A 20,060-nucleotide genomic window follows, 5' to 3' on the forward strand; every position below is an offset into this window, starting at 1 on the left:
TAATTCACTCTCCCGCTGTATGCACCCCATCTGTCGGGTTCTCTCAATGACTTACTTTCGTACTTTTCGTTCATTTTTTTATATCGCTGTTTCCATTCTTGAACGGCTTCCTGTGTCACCTCTAGCTTCTCTCGTCATCTGAAGGTACTTGTCACACTCGTTGAAGCCCTGTTCTCTCGGCTCCAAGCAGCCGACGCTCAATGTCAGGCAGGGATCTCACACGCACACGTGCTCCCGGGACGCGTCATCCCGGCCGTGGGTTCAGGACCGGGAGGGCTCAGCTACCCTGACTTGGCCACGTCTGGAAAGTGCCCGGGGCCGTGCCACTGCATGTCTACACTCAATGAACTTAGGGGCGTGGTCACCCCCGTTGGTGCACAGCCCACCAGGCGACCCTTCACTCTTAAGCCCCTGGTGGGAAACAGAACTGGCGGGGGCAACCTCCCTAACTGAAGTGCCGGGGGGCTGGCAGGGGCGGGGCGGGGGGAGGTCATCGTGCTTGGGGCCCTGGGGGTGTGGCCGACCCATGCACTCCCGTCCCTGTTGGCGGCACTGGGACCTGATCCTAGGCAGGCCTGCACGGGCCACGGGCTCCTGTGGTGACTATCCCCCTCTGAGCACAGGGGGTGGGTGTCTTGTGGGCCTGGAGGCAGCTGTACCTTAACATGGGTGACGTAGGTGCCCTCGGGGGTGATATCTCCTGATCGGTTCAGCAGGTCCTGGCGAGGAATCCTGACCTTGTGGAACATGGCAAATCTGTGCGGAGACACAGCGCTTCTGGTTAAACTGGGGTCGGCCCCCGGGGCTTATCTCCTCTCCCTCCTGAAACTCAGTCAAATAAAAGCAAAGGACAGCTCAAAAGGTGACATAATCCCCAAAAGACCAAAAAAAAAACCCAGAAAACCCAACAAGACAAAAACGCAGGAGAGAGAAGGCACCAGTACACAGGACATTTCAACAAATTTTTCTATCCAAAAAAGCAGGCGTAAGCAAAAGGTGGTGTGAGTGATGGGCTCTGCGTGAGATAAAGCGGCCGTCTGCTGGTAATGATGGAGGCCAGCCCCCCCACCCCCCTACCCCCGGCGCTTGGACCTCAGGGCTGCACGCGGGCTCCCGCTACACTGCACGCTGGGAGGAAACGTCCTCGCTCGCTGCGGCCAGAACACCTGGGACCGGTCATTCAGCAGAAAAGGCGGGACCGTTTTCGTAAAGATGAGAATCTCCGGTTCTCACACTTGAATCCCACGCCAGAGTCCACACACGGAGTGACAAAGTCAGCAATCTGAGGTTTTAAACGTCCCACGTCAAAAAAGAGAACCGCACCATCCCATTAGGGCTCCAGAGGCAGGCGAGTCAGCTCCCCTGAGCAGCTGAGAACACGCGTGCACACGCATCCCTGGGGATCACGCGTGTGTCAGTAATCGAAGGTATTTTCTGTGGTTGTCACAAGGAAAATCTATCTCATGATAGTGCAGGGAACAAGGTTATGTGAAGTAACAGGTGGTACAGACACTGTGCAAAAAAACCCAAACCATCTTAAAATATCAATAGTTCCGACGGTGCCTTATCTGATTTCTAAGCAGTTTCGATGTCACACGGAACATTCTTTTACGGAACCACAGGAAGCGGCTCTGGGAAGAGCAGCGGCGCCCTGCGGAGAAGGGGGTCAGCTCCTCGTGCCACCCCCCAGCTCCTCCTTGGACCCCAGGCTGCGCGGCTCCCCAGGCACCGTCCCGAGCCACGGTGCTCCCCCCGACCCCGAGCTGTGTCTCGATGGTCTGTACCTCTTCTTGCTCCATTTCCTGCAACAGTCCCCCCCTCAGCTCTCTCCAGACCCCGCCTCGTGCCCCTGTCCCGCACACGGGAGCAGAGGCCTTTTTAAACTTCAGCTCGGAACGGTCACACCCGGCACGAGAATCGTGGGTCCCTGGGGCCAACAGAATCTAAACCCGTAGGAAAACGTGGTAAGCCCTCCGGCGGGACACCTGTCAGCTGCTGCAACAGCACCGGCCTCCTGGTAGCCCGCAGCCCACAGCTGGGTCACATCTGCCTGCGACCGTCAAGCCGGCCAGGCCCTCTCCTGACCTCTGAGCCGACGGCCCTCAGAGCACTGCCACCTCCTCCAAGATGCCTGCCACGATTCTCATCCCTGCCCCGAGGTAAGCACCCAGGGGTCCCACAGCACCATTAGGTGGCGGTCCTGGCCACGTTGCCCACTGAGCCGCTTGCTTCTCGGTGGCAGTTAGTGACCCTGTTATAAGGGGGCCACATGCCTGGCACCTAGCAGACACGTAATAAGTGCCGGGGATGAGTCGACAGCGGCGAGACATCGTCCTTAGGGCGCTGGTGCACCTCCACAGAACCCCGAGTCCCGGGGCAGCCTTGAGGGGTGACACAGCCAGTGCACCTGGGGAAGAGCTGAGACCCGGGGCTGGGCGCGGGGCGGCTGGAGGGGCCCCTCCCCAATTCCTTCGGAAGCGACTAGGATTTCTGCACGTGAGGCCGCCAGGCCCCCACCAGCATCCAGGCCAGGGTCTCCCTCCGGCGTGTGAAACGCAGGCCCGGCCCAAGCATCCGAAGGCACTGCCTGGAGGGAGCCACTCGTCAGGGCCTTTGTGGGGTGGCTCTGACTGGCCCCAGGAGGCTATGGGGGGGTTCAGACACCCACGTCTCAAGAACGCCCGGCCTCAGTGCCGATGTCCCTGGTCTGGTCCAGCTCGTCACTTGAAAGGCAAGGAATGCTTCTCCAAGTCTGATGTTGTCAACTCAGAGCGCCCTTTTTAAGGAGTGGAAAATCTTCACCCCTCCCTGCCGCACAGGGATGCAACAAGGCTGAATATATTTATAGTTGCGAAAATATTCGCTGGACTTTAACTGAAATCAAAATTTTACACATTCTCTTTTGAGCACTGCCATGTGGCAAAGGCTGTTCCAGAAACAGTCGATGCTGGCCAGCCTGGTCAGAATCCCCAGTGTCCCCAGAGGGCACGGGGGGCGGGGGCCCGCATAGGTTGTATCTGACATGGGGTGTGCGTGACTTGGGGTGTGTGACACGATAGTGTGAGCATACGGCAGGGCTGGGGAGCTTGCGGGCGGCAGGCCCTGCTCCCAGGCCCCGCACCCCCTTCCTCCCGGGCCTCTCGCTCCACGTCCCAGTGACCTTGCTCCTGGGGCCTCTCACTGCTGCCCCAGCCCCACCGGGGCCCCAGCGCCTCGTGGGACGTCCTCCCAGCCGCTCTCGAGATGCTTCCCCGCCTCACCTCTGAGCAAGTGTGAGGAGGCCCTGCAGCCCACCTTGAAGGTGAGGTTCAACAGTTCACTTGAGGGATCTTTACTGGTTTGCTTTCAGAGTTATTTGGCTACAAGTAATCCGTGCGATTTACGTCTGCCTCTGATTTCCAGACAGTCTTCCCACAGACGCGCGAATTCTTGTGACCTACCTATGAATTGTTAACCACTCTTTCAAAATAAAAGATCTCGGACAAAACTCACTCAATCGTGACACTGCTCCGCACGCAGCAGGCAAGCGGGGAAAGCCGGGGACTCAGACCCGCGCGCCCTCTGCTGGGCGTGCGCCCCGAGGCTGGCGGGGACAGCTGCGTTTCTGGCGGGGCGGGCACTGCCTGCGTCACCGCCCCTGGCCCACATCCCAGCCCCAGCCCTGGGGCCGAGGGACGCCAGGCACCACTGAACCTTCAAAGGCTCAGGGACCGGGTACGGCTGCTTCCACGGCCCGTCCGCCGGCCTCCAAGTGGCCCCGTGGGAACGGCGACTCTGGTTTGGGGGGGCCGCTCTGAGCCGGCTTCAGGGTGGTCACCATGCTGCCCCCTGGCGGCACCCGGGCTGGCACTGCTGAGTCCCAGAAGAGCTTGGCTCCTCTGACGTGACATGTTTATTTAGGAGGGCCTTTGCGACATCGGCGTGACTCCCTGGGACCATCGCCATAAGAGACAAATACTCAGGCTCTAAAACGGGACTTGATTTGGGAGAACCAAGTGCAGAGTTTTTCACGGATGTCCCAAAACGGTGTTAAAGGTTCTAACTTGTAAAACCAAATGAACGGAGACTGGAGATCTGTGACCTCGCCCAAGGCCTTCCTTGGACAGCAGTGACCTGGAAGCACTTGTTCACAGCTGGAGGGTCATTTCCCACCGCCAGGCGCCTGGAGATACACCTGCCCGGCCTTACGTGTGAGCACAGACCCTTCCACAGACGGAGTCACCACACACTCATTCTCCGGGTCCCACACTGGGACGTGTGGATCTAATAAAAGGACGCTCGTGCTCAGAGCCCAGAGCAAGACGGGGCCTTCCACCTCCACCTCCTGCACGGTCCTCCTTGGTGCTGCCTCACCTCGGCCAGATCGGGTGCATCTTCTCAAACACACCGAGCCGCATGGCGGCCTCGCTTTGAGGGCTGCAGAGCTTCCCCTGCCCCAAGGACCACAGGCCACATGGCCCATCCCTGCCGGGGGGGCCCCATGCACCCGCACAAAGCAGTGATGGAAGGAAACTGACACCCTCCTCCCCCCACCCCAGGCTCCAGCGTTAATTAACACAGGCCAGCGAGAGAGGCACTCGAAGCTCTAGACAGGTATTGGATAGAAGGGGTGTGTGTGTGTGTGTGTGTGTGTGTGTGTGTGTGTGTGTGTGTGTGTGTGTGTGTGTGTGTGTGTGTGTGTGTGTGTTTCTGGTTTCACTTTTTAGCGACATCCTTCCATTTTCTCCTCCAGCTACACACAGTGAAAATCGATGGTTCTCCCGCCCTGTCTGGTACAGGCTGGGGCCCCACCTGTTCTGAGGGTCCAAGCAGAGGTTTGAGGCACTCTCCGTGCCCCCAGCTCCCTGACCTCTGGGGAGGGGCGACAGCTGAAAGGAGGTTTCTCCACGCTTAGGGTGGTGGGAGACCACCTGGCCCAGCTTCTGTCTCAGAGATGAACTGTCTCCTGATTTACACTCAAAATGACCGGGGTCAGGATAACCAGAGGGGTCAAACTACGGCGAGGCGGGCTCCTCTGTTCTCTGCCCCCCGACGAAGCGGCAGGTATGCAAACGTTCCCGAGACGCAGTGTGAGGTACATGACTAAGGAACCCCCAGCTGTGCTTTCCCCCCAGGTAGAAAGCATCTCAGGAGAACAGAGGGGCACAAAGCATCTCAGCCAGGCTTTCCGGGAGACGGCATGTGAGTCCCGCCCGCAGGCGCAGGTGGGGGAGCGCTGACAGGTAGCAAAGGTTGGTAAGACCATGCCTGGCCCCCAGGCAGGGCTACGTGGGGGCCCGGCTTGCAGACATCATGCCCACCTTACAGACGAGGAGACAGCCAAGAAAGCTGGTCAAGACAACACAAAGAGGCAGAGGTGGACCCAGGATTTGAACCCAAATCTGTCTGATTCCAAAACTCATGCCATGAATGAGCCCGGGAATCCCTCAGGGAGACTCCAAGGCCCTTCCTGACGTGGCTCCCCTGCCCACCCGCCCCCCTCCAGCTCCCCAAGCCCAGGTCTCATCTCAGACCACTCTGCCCCCGCTACCCGGAACCCGGCTCTATCCCCAGAAGCAGCGTGGACACCTGTTGGGTGCCTGAGCTCCAGGATGCGGAGCAGGCCTGGGTCACAGGCTGAGGCCCCACGGGATATGGGTGTCCAGCCTGAGCCTGGCCTGAGAGCTGGAGCGGCCACCTGCTGGGGAGAAGTTTTTGTGCTCTGCACTTGGGGCCACTTATGTCTCCTGAGGTTGGAGTACAAACAGGACCCGGCCCTTTCCAACACAATCTCAGGTGCAGAGGTGAGGCGCATCCTGCAGGAGCCTGGGAGGGTACGGGGACAGCACTGAGGGACCCGGTGGGCTCACAGGTAGGACGTACTGAGCAGGCAGCCTTGAGGAACGACCCCTGGAGGAGTGACCGTCAAGCACAACGTGCGCGCTCACCCATTGTCCAGACCGTTCTGTCCAAGCTTCTTTCCGATGTCGCCAACCATCACCCCTGGCATGGGAAGAAGGGTCTTCGGGTCCCGAATCTGCACAAACCACAGATGGCAACTCTCATGACCACAGGAAAATCAGCATGAAAATGTTCGAAACCCCCCGTGACCGAGCCACAGGCTCCCTCCGTGTAGCTGCCGTGGGTTAAAGTGTCCTCCAAACACGTGACCTTGATGGGACCCAGGGTCCTTGCAGATGTAATTAAGGATCTGGAGGTGAGGTCCCTCTGGGTTACCTGGGTGGGCCCTGAGTCCAATGACCGCTGTCCTCCAAGAGTCAGGGGAGGAGAGGGCATGGAGAGAGCGGGGCCACGTGCAGACGGAAGCAGAGACGGGAGGGAAGCAGCCACAGCCCAGGAACTCTGGGGTCACCAGAAGATGGAAGAGACAGAGGAAGGACCCTCCCACAGAGCCTCCGGGGGGAGTGTGGACTTTCTGACACCTTGATTTCAGACCTCTGGCCTCCAGACTGTGGAGAGTAAACTTCTGTGGTTTCAGGCCCCCAGTCTGTGATGCTTTGTTTGGTTATGGTGGCCCCAGGATGCTGACATAGGAGCTGATTAGTACGTGCTGCCTGGAGAATGCCAGGCATTTTCCAGTCACATTTTAGATGGAGGACTTTCCACTGGCTTTTAATGAAATGACAAAACGGTTGTGCGCATACTTGCTGTGGATTATTTCTGTAAATCTCTGCTCCCCCAAATGAGCTTCCAGTAAATATACTTACTAACATACACACAGACAGCTAGCTGACTGGCCCTCGCTTTGTGCGCCCTAAGCGGACAGTATGGAGTTTCGTTCTCAAAGACTTTTAGTGATTTGTACCAGGCGTGACTGCGCCACCCTCCCCTCCCAGCGTCATTTGCCGACGTCTGCTGATATTTTTGGTTGTCATGAGTGGCGGGTACTACAGGCGTCAAGTGGGTAGAGGCCAGCAATGCTAAGCATCCTACGGTGCATAGGGTGGTCCCGCAGCCTGGAATTTTCCAGCCCCGAATGCCAACGGCACGAAGGCTGACAAAAACATCCGTGTTAAAGAACTACTGAATTTGCACTATTAGAAATTTAGCTGTTTGTATGAATTGCTAGTTTTTCTTTCTTTCAGTGGAACAGTTAGCTAATTTAGTTGAACTTTATAATACAGATAAAATAAAATTGAAGGCTAGCGACAAACAATAAGGCTCAGTAAAGATTCAGATAAAAACTCTTGAAATCCTTAGGAAACAGAAAAAAATAGTTTTACAAAAAAGATGGAGACGAGAAGAGAGATAAAAAACAGTTAGTGATTTTCAAGTCATCAAACAGAAAAATACTGCTAATGCCAGTTTTCAGTTCATCTAGAAAGAAATGATAACATAGTCCTTACAAACTTCATGTTAACCTCTCAAATCAAGGAAAGGACGCTCACTAAAGTCAAAACCAGAATTAAGTTAACGGTCTCCTCCTCTCAAAAGTATTTAATTGTATCAATTTACATATAACATTTCCCACAATATTTGGAGACTGTCCACCTGATATGATAACAAACCTGCAATAAATTATGCCCTCCAGTAGGTACACACTACTACGTATAAAGTAAATAAGCTACAAGGATATGTTGTATAGCACAGGGAATATAGCCAATATTTAATAATAACTTTAAATGGAGTATAATCTATAAAAATTCTGAATCACTGTATTGTACACCTGAAACTAATATAACGTTGTAAATCAAGTACCTCAATAAAAAAAAAAAAACTTTTTTACTTAAAGAAAAAGAAGTATTGGTACCTAAGTAGTGTAAGCCACTACACTGTATTAAACTAATCCTGTTGAATTTTCCAATAAAAAAATTATACCCTTCCACTTTATCAGCTAATGACCTATGGCACATATCACATTCTAATTAAATAGTTTTGTGATGACTTATGTCAACCTCTCTTTCTGAGTAGATGGTAAACTCCAGGAGGACAGGATTCACGCCACCCTCGAGCCTGCACTGGATATGCACTAGTTACACAGAGAGGATATGCCAGATGGAGGGGCGACCCTACCGAGTGTTTAAAGCACAACGTGTAACAGAATCCAGAACACCATGGCTCTATAGTCTAAGAACCAGAGACACTGAAAGACGTTGCATTCAAGTCCAATTTCCATAGGAAGTTCACTTCGGGTACAAATCTATACTCCAGAAACAGTGTGTGGTGGCTTTAGGTATCAAAAAATACACCTGGTCTGCAGGGGTTCATTGCAAATTGAAAAATAAGGACATGAGCACCAAAGGGAAATGGGTCAACTGGACGTTGTCAAAATTCAAGCCCTTGTGCACAGAGGACGTTATCGAGAAAGTGAAGATAATTTTAGAACAGGAGGAAATATTTGCACACCATCCATCTGATAAGGCTTAGTATGCAGAATATATAAAGAACCCTTGTGACTCACCAAAAATCACAAACAATCCGATTAAGAAATGAACTGAGAGTCTGAACATACAACTGGACGATGACCAGACCACGTGTGAAAGCAGGGCTCTGACCCTCGGCCCGCAGCCGCCAGCACCGGGAGCCAGCCTGCTGGGAGTCAGACCTGCGGGAGGGCAGACTGCTGTCTCTAGTGACAAGCCAGGAAGCCAAACAGCCACCCCTGGACAATCGGCCAGGACTCGATCAATACTGACAGCCTGCCTAATCGTTGTCCTGCTTCCAACTCAGGACCAACCCCAGAAGGTCCAACCTGCCCCCTGAATAGACATGGGATGCCTCCCTCTTCTGGTAGCCCCTCCTCCCAACCAGGCCTCCAGCCCCATCAGGCACCCTGAGCCCCCTTTTCCCCACTGGGAAGCTCACCCACTCCTCTGCCTGCCTCTGGGTCTCTGCCAATCACAATGACGAAGGCTGACCCCCGGCTCAGCCAGCTCTGAGCAAACAGCCTTTGTTTTCTCAGTCCCTGCTTGGTTCCACAGGGCAAAGGATTTGAATAGACATTTTGACAAAGAAGATAAGCAAATGGCACAGGAAAATATGTTCCACATCGTTGGTTATTAAGAAAATGCAAATCAAAATCACAACCAGATACTGCTTCATACCCACTAGGGTGGTTATGGGGGGAAAAAATGAAAATAACAAGTGTTGGTGAGGATGTGAAGAAACTGGAGCCCTCGGCATTGCAGGTGGGGATGTAAAATGGTGGAAACTAGTATGGGATTCTACAAAAAGTTTAACACAGAATGACCATACGACCCAGCAATTCCACTCCTAGGTACCTACCCCAAAGAACTGAAGACTGGTGTCCGAACAGACACTGCTCATGAATGTTGACAGGGACATTACTCCCGACAGCCAAAAGGTGAAACCACCCAAGATCCATCGAAGGACGAATGGATACACAAACTGTGGACCACCCACATAACGGCTCATTCAGGATTAACAAGGAAGGGGGTCCTGGGACAGGCTGCCACGTGGATGGACTTCAAAAACACGTGAAGAGAAAGATGTCAGACACAAAAGGTCACATAGTGCATGATGTGTTTTATATGAAACATCCAGAAGAGGCAGATGCATAGAGACAGAAAGCAGACCACTGGTTGCCAGAGCTGGGGAGGGTGGCAGGGAGGCAGTGCTGAATGAGGGCGGGGTTTCTTCTAGAAAGGAAACGCTCTGAAACTAGAGAGATACAACATCGTGAATTCCCTAAATGCCACTAAATTGTTCACTTTAAAATGGTTAATTTTGATAATTCCCTGGTGGTCCAGTGGTTCAGACTCTGTGCTTTCACTGCTGTGGGCCCGGGTTCAATCCCTGGTCGGGGAACTAAGATCCCGCAAGCCACACAGCGTGGCCAAAAAAATAAATAAATTTAATTTAATTTAAAAATAAATAAAATGGTTATTTTCTTCTCATGAGAGCACCGCCCCCATCAGAAAAGCCACTGAGAATAAAAAATGCCAGGATGGGTCTGAGGGCGGGGGAAGCAGGGTGTCATTCAGTATCCAGTCAGCCCAGATAGAAAGGTCCTGGAGAACCTCCCAGAGCTCCAAGTCCAGGGACACTGCAGCCGCCCTTGGCAGCGGGAAACAGGCCGGCCATCCCAGGTACCCCCGATGGCCAAAGCTCCGTTTGTGACCCAGGAAGGGGCTACATGAAAGCCCCCAAGTCAGACTTCACGTCGGAACGCCTGGAGCCCCTGAGACCAGCTGCCAGAGCCTGGGGGGTGGGGACAGGTGTCCCACCATGCCAGTGTGGCCCCCAGGAGGATGGAGATTCTCCCCCAGATGATCCTGGGCTCAGGGTTTCTCAGCAGCAGCACACTGACATTTGGGGCTGATCAGGCTTCTGGCGGGGGGTGGCAGCAGGGCTGTCGTGTGTACTACAGGGTGTTTAAGCCACCCTTGGTCTGTACCCCAGATGCCAGAAGCACCCCGTCCCCAGCTGTGATGAAAATGTCTCCAGACTGGCCAGACACCCCCGGGTAAAACCTGCCCCTACCTGCACGACAAAGGGGTGCAGCCCGTGGCACTGGCCCCCTGGCGTGTACAGCTGAGCGAACACCACCGCGTGCGTAGCCGTCTTGCCCATATTGCCAACCCAGAACTTGGCGGCTTCGAAATCAGGCGAATGTATGATGATTTCCTGCACGAGGAAAAAAAATTAAAGTTACAGTTGGAGACTGGGGAATACACGGAATTTCTTTCTCTCTTTGACACACTCGATTTTCTCTGTTCAAAATCTTTTGAGGCAAGAGCAAGAACGGGCTGAAGGTTATCTCCTGCATGGCACAGGTAGCCCTGCTTTTAAACAGAGCATATCCTGGGTCTTATGACTTAAAGAAGCACCTTCCTATGGAAAACGATGACCAGTATGTCGAACAATAAACTATACGCAAGATACCTTGGAAGCTGCCAACACCCGACAGCCTTTACCTTCCCAGCAAGCCTCCCCTGAACACGGCCTTTGGGAGGAGGGACGGGTCCCCTCCTCTGCCTCACGCCTGCCTGACCCCTCATCCGCCTCTGATTCACGACGTTCTGTCCCTCCGCTCGCCCTGTCTCTCCCACCTACAGGCTGGGGGAGATGACGGGGGGATGACGCCCCACGAGCCCAGGAGCACGAGGCAGACAAGCACAGGAATTAAAGAAGGAGCAGACAGGAGGACACAGCCGGGGCCCTGGGGAGGCAGGACACAGCAGGAGAGCAAGAGGAAAGCAGGGCTGGGGGCTGCCCCCGGGGAGGCGCCCACTGGAGGGCCCGGGAAAGACTGAGCCACTCCAAGGAGAGGGCCTCCTGGTCACTGGACGGACAGCGCCTGCGGGCAGAGGAGAGCGTGTCACCTCCCGCATAAATTCCCGAGGCCCCTGGAGGCCAGCTCCAGTTCAGCTTTCCTTGTTCTTGCAGGACTCACGGGGAGAATTTCCTTCTGTAACCGGCGGTGTGTATGATTTTATAAGCTGTACGTGTGCTACTGCACGAGACAGTACACAGGCACCGTCCCCGCACCCTCCACACTCTCCCCTCACCCGCCGCGTCTCCGCAGCCCGGGCACACCCAGCTTCTCCACGCCGGTGACCGTCGGCATCTCCCCTCCAGCATAAGAGGCCCACCGGCCTGCTCACCGCTATGAGTCCAGGCCCTCGCCGCAGCTTCTAGCACACAGTAGGTGCTCAACAAATACCCGTTGTCTAGACCAACACAACCCGCGGCCCGTGGGAGGCTCGGGGATCCTAATCTTGACCGACCTGCACTTAAGGACAAACGCCAAGAGGAACGGGGTCAGAAACAACTGCCTGTCCGCGTTCCGCCCAGGCCACCAGGCCAAAGAGGCACTGACCTCTCTGTGCCGGAGTTGGAAGCCCCCCTTCCCCCCACACCGAGAGCCCAGGGGCACGGGAGCCGAGGAAAGAGAAGGCCGAGAGCCAGAAAGACCTGTTCAAAGGTATGTCGTGGCTTAAATGACAGGTAAGAACCCAAGAGGCCACGCGGCCTGCTCTCAGCCCCGAGAGCGTGGCTGGCCCCCGGCTCTGCTCCCAGGCGCCACCCGGCAGCCTGCGGGCGCCCGCTGTGACCCCCTCCACTGCCCCTGCTCCGCCGGGGGCTCCTCGCGTTCGTCCTCTTGAGCCCCCAGCCTGCAGCAGGCAGGCACACAGCCCACACTCGGCCGGCGCTGCCCCGCGAATGACTGGGCGCGTGGTGAGCAGACGCACGGGACACGGCTTCACTCTGCCGAACCGCACGACCAACCGGGCGGGTGACGGCCAAAGGGTCCCACGACACCAGAACCGTGAGAAAGTGGCAGAAGGACGCGGGCCTCTGGGAGACATGGGGGCAAAGGGGCCCGACGCCAGTGATGGGAGAGGGGCCGCAGAATGCGAGCAGCAGAGGTCACAGATCCCCCGCACGCCCCGTCCTCTCCGCCTCCCTCACTGCCGTCCACAGCGCCGACCGCCCCGCACACCACGACCCCATCTGTTCACAGGCTCGCCTCCTCTAGAGCACGTGCCCCCTGACAGCGAGGACCGCCGGGATCCCACGGACACGTGCCACGAGAATCCACGAATGCAGGAGGAGTGCCAGGACCGGAGGGGCCGGGCCACTGCCCGAAAGAGCCTGGCCACAGGCAGGGGACACAGACAGACAGCTAGAGAGGGACAGGAGTCACAGAGAATCGTCTTTACTGTTTGTTCTACAAAGCAGGAGCAGATTGAACGGTTTACAAATCATACACCAAACCTGGTAAACAAAGAAATAAATTTTACCAAGTGATAGCTCGTGCCTTCACCACATTCAAATTCCACCCAAATCCAAACCAGGACAGATTTCCGGGTGGGACTGGGTTTCACCTCTCACAGCCTTTATCTCCTAAGCTCCACTGTTCTGCGTGACAGATCTCAGTGTGCACTCACGTAGAAAGACGGGTTTCTTGGTCTAATTACATGACAACACCACGTTTCATGTGCTCGAAGCCCACAGACAGACGGGCGGGTATCACCTACCTCAGTGGTGGGGTCATAGTGAGCGGTCGTCCGCATGGCCTTGGTATTACTCCCGTGACTCACTTCAGTCAGAGCAAAACATCCAAAAATCTAATGTGCAAACAGAAAATGATGTAAGGCGAGGGTCCCCTTCGTGGAGGGACCCTGTCAACACCCTTCCCTTACGGCCTAAACCACCCATCAAAGCCCCAAATCTCCATTTCCTATCTAACAACCAGTGACCTTACTGAGCCATCCCGCCGTGCCGGCCGCTGGCCGCAGCTCCCGCCTGTGAGAACAGCAGGTTGGATGAGCGGACGGCGGCCTCGCTAAGTCAGCACGGCGGCAAGAACGGCTCCCGGGCGGCAGGAGACAACGGGAGGCTTTACCTCGATAACAAAAACCTAAATTCCTATAACGCTGGGAATCTGGCACACCCCAGTGTGGTAAACAACAGCCTTAGCTATTTGGTGAAAAGCCTGAGAACATCATGAAATAAGACGGGCATCCCTACCCTCTGCTGCAAGCTGCCCCTTCCACAAACCTCTAAGGGGAACAGGGAACAGGACATGAGCTCGCGACTTACCACGAACCTCCACTGACCTCCATATTGAAGATCTTTGGAAGGTATTTGAAATGCCTTTCAGAACCAGAGTTGTAGATCGCTGATCCAAAGGTCTGAAAATATAACATCATGACGTAAAAAGGTGGAAGCTAATGAGTGCTGCCCCCCTGGGACTTCACACCCACCCTACCACGGTCCCTCAGCACCACAGCGTCCCACAGCGAGGTCACCAGGTTCCCAGAGGTAAGGGCACTGGCGTCCAAGGTCCAGGGTCCCCTGAGACACAGCCTTGAGCTCGTGCAGTGGCGAGACCTGCTTGTCCCAAGCAGTTTATGTGAGTTACACAGAACTGTGAGGGTCCATGAACAGCAAGGAGATGGGGATTGGGTGAGGGATGAGGGTGCAGGAAGGGCAGAGTGAGCCCACCTTTCCTTCACACAGCACGTGGATGAGGCCTCCTTCTCAAGTTCAGCTCTACCCATGTATTTGAGGCAGAAACACGGGCTTCACCTTTGACCTACTTTCTCTCTCTGTCTCTCTCTCTCTCTCTCTCTCTCTCTCTATCTTTCTTTCTCTCTCTCTCTCCCTCCCTTTCTTTCTTTCTTTATTTTTTGGTATAAAGCAAAAGTCCCAAAGCTCCTGTTCCTATGGGGCTTTAACTTCACAGCACTGCACTTTATCCAAGGACTTAACGCGTAAATATTTGCATAAATGGCTGAAAAAACATCGGCCTTCTCACTAAAAGTCACAAGATCTGCCCACACGTTCTCATCTCTGCTTTTGTTTCCTATCTTATTTTCTAGAAATCGCTTTAAATGAACATTTCCCCAACGCACAGATCTCCCGAAACTTTAGAAGCAGGCAAACGCTGACAACCACGAACCCACAAAGGCACTCGTCTCCCTCTCACGGGCCGAGTGTGCCTTAGGTCCACGTGGACAGACAGCCGTCGTGGCCCCGGGGCGCAGGGTGAGAGTGGGGATCTCTCTCCTCTCCTCTCCTGGGGCTGACTCACCAGCGTGTGCAGGAAGAACTTGGTGGCCAGGGACCAGTCGTACATGCCCAGGCACTGGATCAGTGCCAGGACCCTCTGCGGGCTCCCCAGCAAGTCCTCCACGCGGAGGAAGTCGTATTCGAAGACCCGCTTGCAGCGCAGGAAGTTCAGCTCCCGGTACTTCTCCAGCGAGAGACTGCCGGGGGGATGGGCGAAGAGGGGGTCGTTCTCCAGAGCCGAGAAGATGTTTTTCTGGAAACGCAGGGGGCACGGAATGGCTGATTTGGAGGTAAAGTATGGAATGTCGCTATGCTCTGGCTTATGTGGATTTCTCATGGCCACGTCTCATGGCCTCAGACGTGCAGTCTAACCCAGAAATGCAGGCACAGAGGGGAGAGTCCTTCCCAGGGGGGAGCGGAGGGCCCCAGGCTTAGGAAGCTCCACCTGTCTGTGTTCATTCGTTCCCAGCTCCCTATGATTCCCCGAGGGCCTGCCCCACCTTTCTGCCGAGGAACCAGCCACCCAGCAGACCCTGCCCAACCGCGAGGGTCCCCCGGCGCCGCCCAGCCCAGCCTCACCTTGAAGCGCAGCATGTCCGGCCCTTCCCAGAACAGCGCCAGTTCCTTCCAGGGGAAGGAGGCGCGGGTGCGGGCCGCATGCAGGGGCCCCCGGGGCAGGTCTGGCAGCAGGGGGTCATCGCTCCCTTCCCCAAGGGGCGCCATCGCTCCCGCCACCTGCACCGACACATGAGCCAAGTCAGCTCGTGTCCTACTCACACCATCACCAACGACGGCATATGTGCAGCAGGACGTGAAGGACAAACGAGCTCTGACTCTGAAGGGACAGCCAGCGGGGACCACAGAGCTGACAGCCATTCTCCCAGGAGAGAAGGTGAGCGCTCCGCGTTTCTATTCCTGAACCAAGGTGATGAGGAGTTAGTTGGACGGGGGCAAAGGGCAGCCCAGGGCCGGCGCTGTGAAGCACCAAGGTCCAGGGCTCTGTGTGCTACAGCCTGGCCTGAAGACACCTCGCCCCCGCTGGGCCATCCAGACCAGCGGCCCAGGAAGCCTCGCCCTGGAGTCGAGCCAGTGCTGGCCAGTGCACTCTGGCCACACCCCCTAGGGTGCCCTTGAGCCCGCCTGGATGGGGGATGCCTGCCCAGAGCCTGGATGGGGGATGTCTGCCCAGAACCTGGATGGGGGATGTCTGGCTTCTACTAACAGAGCAACCCAGCTCTCTTGACCAAAGGTTCGATCTGGAATTTTCTGAGCAGACTGGCTCCTTTTCCACGGTGCCTGGGCCAATGAAGCCAGGGACGGGAGAGGCTTGTGAACACAGACCTAGAGGGCCACCAGGAGAGCAGAGTCCTGGGTGTGAACCCCCAGCTCAACTCTCTAAGGCCCAAGGGAACCTTAAAATCCTTCTAGTTAAACATTAGAATAGTCTAGGATGTCGGACTCTGAGTGTGATGGTCAAGGTCGCTGATACACAATGGGAAAGTGGTCTCTTTACTGGTGAAGCACCTCTGTCTTCTGTGTGTGTGACAGGGGAAAAGATGGGAAGGGGCACATCTGACCACCCACTTGTGTGTCAGGGATGATACCGCGACAGACTGCAGCTTATTTCACCCCCCAAACTGTGAGCCAAGTACTACTCTCCCTCTCGAAAGATGCAAGAACCCCAGCTCAGAGAGGCTTGCTGTCTTTTGGGAGCTCCCACCGCTGAGAAGTGGTAGAGAAGGGACCTGAACCCAGAGTCTGACCCCAAGGCAAGCTCTTCAGGCACCACTTTAAGATGCTGGGAAAAAAGCACAAACTAAACCTAGAGCAAGGAGAAAGGAAGAAGATAAAAGATTAGAGCCAAAATTATGGAATAGAAAAGAGAAAATCAACAAAAATAGAAGTTGGTTCTTTGAAAAGACTGACAAAATTGACAAACTTCTAGCTCGATTGACCCAGTTAAAAAAGAGGGAAAACACAAATTACCAACTTCAGGAACCAAGGAGGGACTAGACTATTACTACTGACCTTAAAGAAATAAAAAGGATTCTAAGGGAATCCTATGAACCACTGTATGCCAACAAATCTGATACACTCCATAAAATGGACAAATTCCTCAGAAGACACAATCTACCAAAACTGACTCATGAAGAAATAGAAAATGTGAATAGACCTATAACAAGTAAAGAGATTGAATTAGGAATCAATAAACGACACACAAAGAAAAGCCAGAGGCCTTCGGTTGTGAATTCTACCAAACATTTAAAGAAGAATATCAGTAATCTACAAACTCTTCCCCCCATCCCCTGCCCCCCAAAAAAGAGGAAGGAACATGTCTGTTCCATTGTTCCATTAAGCCAGTATTGCCTTGAAACCAAAGACATCACAAGAAAACTACAGACCAACACCCCTCATGAATATAGCAAAAGTCCTCAATAAATCTTGCAAACTAAATCCAGCAACATACAAAAAAGATTATACACCATGACCAAGTGAAATTTATACCAGGAATGTAAGGCTGATTCAACATTTGAAAATCAATTCATGTAATACACCATATCAACAGAATAAAGGACAAAAAATACATGGTCATATCAACAGTTGCAGACAAAGCATTTGACAAAATCGAACACCCTTTCATGATAAAAACTCAATAAACTAGAAATAGTTTGATAAAAGCTATTTAACCTGATAAAAGGCATCTACGAAAACCCCATAGCTATCATTGTACTTAAATATGAAAGACTGAATGCCTTTCCCCTAAGATCAGGAACAAGACAAGGATGTCCACTACCTCTTCTAGTCAACACTATACTGGACATGCGAGTCAATATAATTAGGCAAGAAATGAAATTAAAGGCATCCAGATTAGAAACCTATCTCTATCTGCAGATGACATGACTTTGTATATAGAAATTCCAAAAAACGATTAGAATTAATAAATCAGTTCAGCCAGTTTGCAGAGTACAAGATCAGTAAGCAAAAGTCAACTGGTTTCTATATACTAGCAATGAACAACTCAAAAATGAAATTAAGAAAACAATTCCATCAACAACAGCATTAAATATGATAAAATACTTGGAAATAAATTCAACAAAAGAAATGCAAAACTTGTACTCTGAAAACTATGAGACATTTTTGAAAGAAAACTAAGACCTAAATAAGACTGCCCTGGTGGCGGAAGTCTTGTACCCCTTGTTCACGGATCAGAAGACTTAATATTGTTAAGATACCAATATTCCCCAACTCATCTACAGATTCAGTGTTATCCCAATCAAAATTCCAGCTGGCTTTTTTTGCAAGAATTAAAAAGCTGACCCTAAAATTCATATGGAAATATAAGGAACTCAGAATAGACAAAAACACCTTGAAAAACAAAGTTGGAGGGTTCACACTTCTTCTTGATTTCAAAATTTGCTACAAAGTGACAATAATGAAGACACTGTGGTACTGGCATAAAGATAGACATATTTACCAATCGAATAGGATTGAGAGTCCAGCAATAAACCTTAACATGTAGGGTCAATTGCTTTTTGAGAAGGGTGCCAAGACAGTTCAACAGAGAAAAACAGTCTTTTCTCAAATGGTGCTGGGGCAGCTGAATAACCACATGCAAAGGAATGAAGTTGAACTCTTTCCACACGCATACACAAAAATTAACTCAGACTGGATCACAGATCTAAATGTAAGAGCTACAACTATAAACTCTTAGAAATATATATAAGAGTAAATCTTTATAATTTCAGGATAGGCAAAGCCTTCTTAGAGATTATACCAAAAGCACAAGCAACAAAAGAAAAAACATACATATTGGACTTCATCAAAATGAAAATGTTTTGCTGCAAAGGACACCATCAAGAAAGTGGCAAATCAAAACTACAATGAGGTATCACCACACACCGGTCAGAATGGCCGTCACCAAAATATCTACAAACAATAAATGCTGGAGAGGGTGTGGAGAAAAGGGACCCCTCCTACGCTGTGGGTAGGAATGTAAACTGGTACAGCTGAGACAGGCCTGGGACCTGGGACCCTTTGTTGCAGTGCTTGCACATGGACACACCTCTCCTTGAGCAATAAAAGACAAAGAAACTATATGGGACTAAAAATAACTGTGTGCACAGGCATTTGGGGCAAATTCTGGACAAAATATACAAAAGACCAAAAAACTGAAATGCCACTTCTGAAGAGCCGGGAGCAAAAGCAGGGTACTGTGCGTGCCCCCTGCACTCAACCCCACCTAAGGGGTGGGCAGACCACCTAAGCCACCCCTCCGGCTCGACCCCTGTACACACCCCTACCCTCACCCCATATACGGAACCAGCTCGCACCCCCTCAGGGAGCGAGCCAGCAAGGGAACCTGTCATTTGCTCCCCCCTGCTGCAGCAGAGGTCCCAATAAAGCCTTGTTTGAATTTCTTGTCTGGCCTCTGATCAATTTCTATTGGTTGGGCAAGGCCAAGAACCCTGGTCACTATCACAGCCACTATGGAAAACAGTATGGAGGTTCCTTAAAAAACTAAATATAGAGTTGCCATATGATCCAGGAATTCCACTCCTGGGCATATACCCGGAGGAAACCATAATTCAAAAAGATACATGCACCCCAATGTTCATTGCAGCACTATTTACAATAGCCAGGACATGAAAGCAACCTAAATGTCCATCAACAGAAGAATGGATAAAGAAGATGTGGTACATATATACAGTGGAATATTACTCAGCCATAAAAAAGAACAAAATAATGCCATTGGCAGCAACGTGGAAGGACCTAGAGATTGTCATACTGAGTGAAGTAAGTCAGACACAGAAAGACAAATATCATATGATATCGCTTATATGTGGAATCTAAAAAAAAGGGTACAAATGAACTTATTTACAAAGCAGAAGTAGAGCCACAGAAGTAGAAAACAAACTTATGGTTACTGGGGTAAGGGGGAGGGAGGGATAAACTGGAAGATTGGGACTGACACATACACACTACTATATATAAAATAGATAACTAATAAGAAACTGCTGCATAGCACAGGGAACTCTACTCAATACTCTGTAATGGCCTATATGGGAAAAGAATCTTTAAAAAAAAAAAGAGTGGCTATATGTATAACTGATTCACTTTGCTGTACACCTGAAGCTAACACAACATTGCAAATAAACTATACTCCAATAAAAATTTTTTTTAAAAAGTGAAATGACAACCCAGAGAATGGGGTAAGAGATCTGAAAATCATATTGATCAATCAATCATATCAATCATATTGATAAGGGACTTGTACCCAGGCTACATGAAGAATCTTAAAACTTAATAATAAAGCCAAATAACCCAATTTAAAGGGCTCAAATAGACATTTCTCCAAAGATATACGAATGGCCAACAAGCTCATGAAAAGACTCTCAACATCATTAGCCATCAGAGAAATGAAAATCAAAACCAAAATAAGATACCACTTTGCATACCCTAGGATGGCCATGGATCAAAAAGATAGATAATAACAAGTGTTTATGAGGATGCGGAGAAACTGGAACCCTTATACATTGCTGGTGGGAATGTAAAATGGTGCAGTGACTTTGGAAAATTTG

The 20,060-nt window shown here is 52.1% G+C and overlaps 1 protein-coding gene across 4 annotated transcripts in view; it reads right to left on the reverse strand.

The window, feature by feature from the left end:
- ACOX3 (acyl-CoA oxidase 3, pristanoyl) overlaps positions 1-20,060 on the reverse strand; it is a 47,608-nt gene that overhangs the window by 25,490 nt on the left and 2,058 nt on the right. For all 4 annotated transcript variants that reach the window (XM_082464363.1, XM_082464361.1, XM_082464362.1 and 1 more), the window contains exons 2-8: positions 15,061-15,216; positions 14,504-14,734; positions 13,527-13,601; positions 12,945-13,034; positions 10,444-10,587; positions 5,928-6,016; positions 660-756 (exon numbers count right to left, since the gene is read on the reverse strand). In XM_082464363.1, coding sequence (XP_082320489.1) covers positions 660-756; positions 5,928-6,016; positions 10,444-10,587; positions 12,945-13,034; positions 13,527-13,601; positions 14,504-14,734; positions 15,061-15,204 — 870 coding nt within the window. In that variant the 5' untranslated portion in view covers positions 15,205-15,216. The remainder of the gene's footprint in view (positions 1-659; positions 757-5,927; positions 6,017-10,443; positions 10,588-12,944; positions 13,035-13,526; positions 13,602-14,503; positions 14,735-15,060; positions 15,217-20,060) is intronic.

This window comes from Balaenoptera physalus (genome assembly GCF_965194825.1).
Source record: "Balaenoptera physalus genome assembly, chromosome: 5".
Taxonomy (NCBI): Eukaryota; Metazoa; Chordata; class Mammalia; order Artiodactyla; family Balaenopteridae; genus Balaenoptera; species Balaenoptera physalus.